At 47.0% G+C, this 3,462-nt stretch overlaps 1 protein-coding gene across 1 annotated transcript in view; it reads right to left on the bottom strand.

Annotated features, from left to right (window-relative positions):
* Window positions 1–1,614: 1,614 nt before the first annotated feature.
* Window positions 1,615–3,462, bottom strand: part of LOC103395632 (neuronal acetylcholine receptor subunit alpha-10-like) — a 10,371-nt gene continuing 8,523 nt past the window's right edge. The window contains exon 6 of the mRNA XM_025065588.1: window positions 1,615–2,400. Within this exon, the coding sequence (XP_024921356.1) occupies window positions 1,745–2,400 (656 nt within the window). The 3' untranslated portion in view covers window positions 1,615–1,744. The remainder of the gene's footprint in view (window positions 2,401–3,462) is intronic.

The following is a 3,462-nucleotide window of genomic DNA, read 5'->3' as shown; positions in this document are numbered from 1 at the left end:
GGCCGGTCGGTGAGTACGGACCGGCACCACCTAGTGTTAGGTAGATGAAGATAGTTGAGGGTTGGTATATTTTCAAAATAAGACCTCTGTTGGACTTTATTCTGTTAGTGTCAGAGGGAAAGAAGATAGACGTCCAACCATCCGTCCATTCATCCGTCCATTCATCCGTCCATTCATCCGTGATTCATCTATGATCAGGTTTTGGCTCATGTTTCAATAGATCAATTAACTTAATTAACAATTAAAACTTTAAATATGCACAAAATTAGTGAACGACATTTTTTCATCTATTTTGTCTTCAACAGAAAGTGAACCTGAACCACTTCTGACTCATCAGTATGACATCATCATGACATCATCATCACAATGGTCATTTGTTGTACTTTTACACTTTGATCATTTTAAAATTTTATTCTTATATACTTTATTTGTTTCTACTCATGACTTTACTTTTGTAAACTTATTACTTTATTTCTATAAATTTACAACTGGTCAAAGCTGGTAATTTTATGTATTTATTTATTCTCTTTTCTCAGGGTGTATTCTGCCCTTCCACCAGTAGAGCGCTCCGACTGGGTCAGTGAGTCTGTGTCATGGATTTATTTTCCTCCAGATGGCACCATCTGCTGGACGTACTGTACTACAACAGAGGCCCGGTGAGCAGAAGATCAATCACTGAAAATCAGCTGTACTACAACAGAGGCCCGGTGAGCGGGAGGAGAGGCTGTGAATTCATGGGGGGGCGGGGGGTCCAGGTTAGAGGATCTTTTTTTTTAATGATTATTTTTATTATGTTTCTGTTCAGGGTATTTGTCTTTGCCCCGGTGCAGGGGCAGACGGGGCAGACACAGGTTCTGTGTTCTCACCAACTGGAACTTATCTGCTTCCCTGGAACCAAATCAAAACTCCTCTCTCTGTGGTCTTGAGTTTTTGTAATTTTTTGATTTTATTATTAAGATTTTACACAAAGGTAAAAGTCTTTTTTTAAACAAAACCAAAAAAATCATATCGATGTTGTGTCTGGAGGGGGCGCTGGTGCAGCGGTTGTTGTCCTGTCAACCGTACCAAAGTCTGCACAACTGTTTTTACACCCAGTAACAGTAGAGGGCGTGGTTTACACTAACAAACATGAAACCAAATCGTCATGAAGTGTTTATTTTTTCGAGGTTACATCTTCACCACCAGCTGGTCTTTCTGACTCCTGCTAACTTAGCAACTTATTACCATAACAACCATAACGAGGATCCAGAACCTCAGCACTCCATCATGTGACTCTGCTATGATTATTCTGTTTCCTGTGGCAGCCGTGTCATTTCCTGTACAACCTCAGTGTGAGGCACATGAGGCAGAAAACGTTGCGTGAATGTGCAAAAAAAAGTTCAGTGCTGAGACACTGACCTCAAAGGTGAAATAAAACACAGTGGTTAGTGAAGGTACTGCATGTACTGTGCTGTACACACACACAAACACACACACACCCTGCAGGTTTCTCTTCAGGATCAGGTCAAGTGGAACCAGGATGTTGGAGTTGGACCTATGGTATCATCAGGATCTTTGGTCAGGGTTCTGGTCCAATAAGGAGAGGNCCCCCCCCCCCCCCCCCCCCACCCTGTTGTGGGGCAGTTGGGTTGTGAAGTGGTTTTAGATGGTCCAACACCAGGACCAAAGTGGGACAGACCTGTCTTTGTCTCAGCTGACCTCTGACCCTCAGGGCTTCATCAGTGGACCTTGTGGCGACTTCTCTTCAGATGGCTTTTCCTAAGATGAGAACGCTCATAAAGAAGACCATGATGAAGAACAGCCACATGAAGAACCGATCCATGACCTTGGCCACTCTTCTCCATTCTCCGATGCGCAGCTGTGCCGTCCTCTGGTCCTGGTATGCGTTGGCTATGTAGTCCACGTCCCTGCGGAGACCCTGGAGCTGACAGACACACTGGCACTTCACCACCATCTCCCTTGATGCCCCGCCCCCCCCCACACCGTCCTGCTGCACGTGCTCTTCTCTTTGACCTTCAGCTCCTCCATGTTCGGAGTGATCGACGGTCACAAACAGGTCATCCGTCCAGTCCGTGCGCTCACTCGTGCTCCCGACGGCTTTTGCAGACTGCACCGACCGGTCGTCTCCCCCCTCTACGTCACCCCCACAGGCCCGTCCATTCACATCCCGTTTGCCCTCTCTGGATCTGCCCCCCTGGAGCGGGGGTCCTTCAGACTCCGCCTCCTGGACGTTTCCGACCTCGTACACCAAACAGAAGCGGGCGAGGTGATTGAGGATGACCCGCTCCGCCCACGGGGGGACGGGTCGAGCCTCAGCACCACAGTGGTGGACGTTCATGATGAAGATGGTCAGAGCCGTGGACGCGGTGACCATGGTCATGGTGGCGATGTAGTACTTCCCTGTAAGAAATACAAAAACTCATTGTGACGTTTGGAATGAAAAGCTGTTTTAACTTAAGGAGTCTGTAGGCCGCAGGTCAACTTAGGTGGGGGGGGGGAGGGGGACTGCAGGAGTTTTAACTTCAATATTTAACTAAAAATACTTGAATTGAATTTCCCGTCAGAGGAAACAGAGTGAAGATTAGCTGGAGAGATTTTATTTCCAGGCCCTGCTGTTCAGCTGTGGTACTGCAGTCAAAGATCTTTTTGTTGTCATTTGTGTGTCATAATAATAATAATAATATATTTTTATTATCATATAATAACACTAGTAAACGTTGATTGAACATCTTTGTTTATTCAAATCAATGAGTGAGAACAGATTCACAGATTAACAGATTCACAGATTAACAGATTAACAGTGGTTAATTCATGACATCCAAAACCCAGGAAGAAAAGGGGAGTTGTTCTGCTCTGTCAGTTTCCTGTCTGTTGCTGCTCAGTGGTTTTGGGAGTGTTGGGTTTTAGGACCGGGGTGATGATCAGGGGGGCGGAGTTCCTGCCACCGTCTTTACCACAGGGGTTGAAGAAGGGGTAGATTTTGTCGGTGAAGGAGCAGCCAGTGAACGAGTGGATACAAACTGCACTGGTGACGTTGTAGAAGGAGAGCAGACCCTCCTCGTAGTCAACGAAGACCCCCACCTTCTGAGGAGGGGTCTTCTCAGAGGGCTGAGCCTGTGACCAAGGAGGCGTTTGATTGTCTCCATGTCTTAAAGATATGGTCCAGAAACCATGTGAGGGGTCCAGTGTGATCTGGCCCTTCCTGTTGACCGACTCCCTGGCCACGCCCAGGTCCCACTTGGTCTTTCCTGCAACTTGAACTTCGTAGTAAAATCGTCCGGTGGAAAAGCCCTGCCTCCCCAGGACGCCGGCATAATAGGAGAATCTTTTTGACAACTCCGGAAGTCTTTGATTGACATCTGAAAAGGCCACCTGTTTACAGTCGGTGGACAGGACCAGCCAGGAATTGGCTGTTTCGGGGTCAAAGGTCACATTTATGGCATACTTCTGGACCTTCCTCAG

The sequence above is a fragment of the Cynoglossus semilaevis genome, chromosome 19, assembly GCF_000523025.1.
Source record: "Cynoglossus semilaevis isolate Cse_v1.0 chromosome 19, Cse_v1.0, whole genome shotgun sequence".
In the NCBI taxonomy this organism is placed as follows: Eukaryota; Metazoa; Chordata; class Actinopteri; order Pleuronectiformes; family Cynoglossidae; genus Cynoglossus; species Cynoglossus semilaevis.
This window is presented reverse-complemented; position numbering and strand designations above follow the sequence as displayed.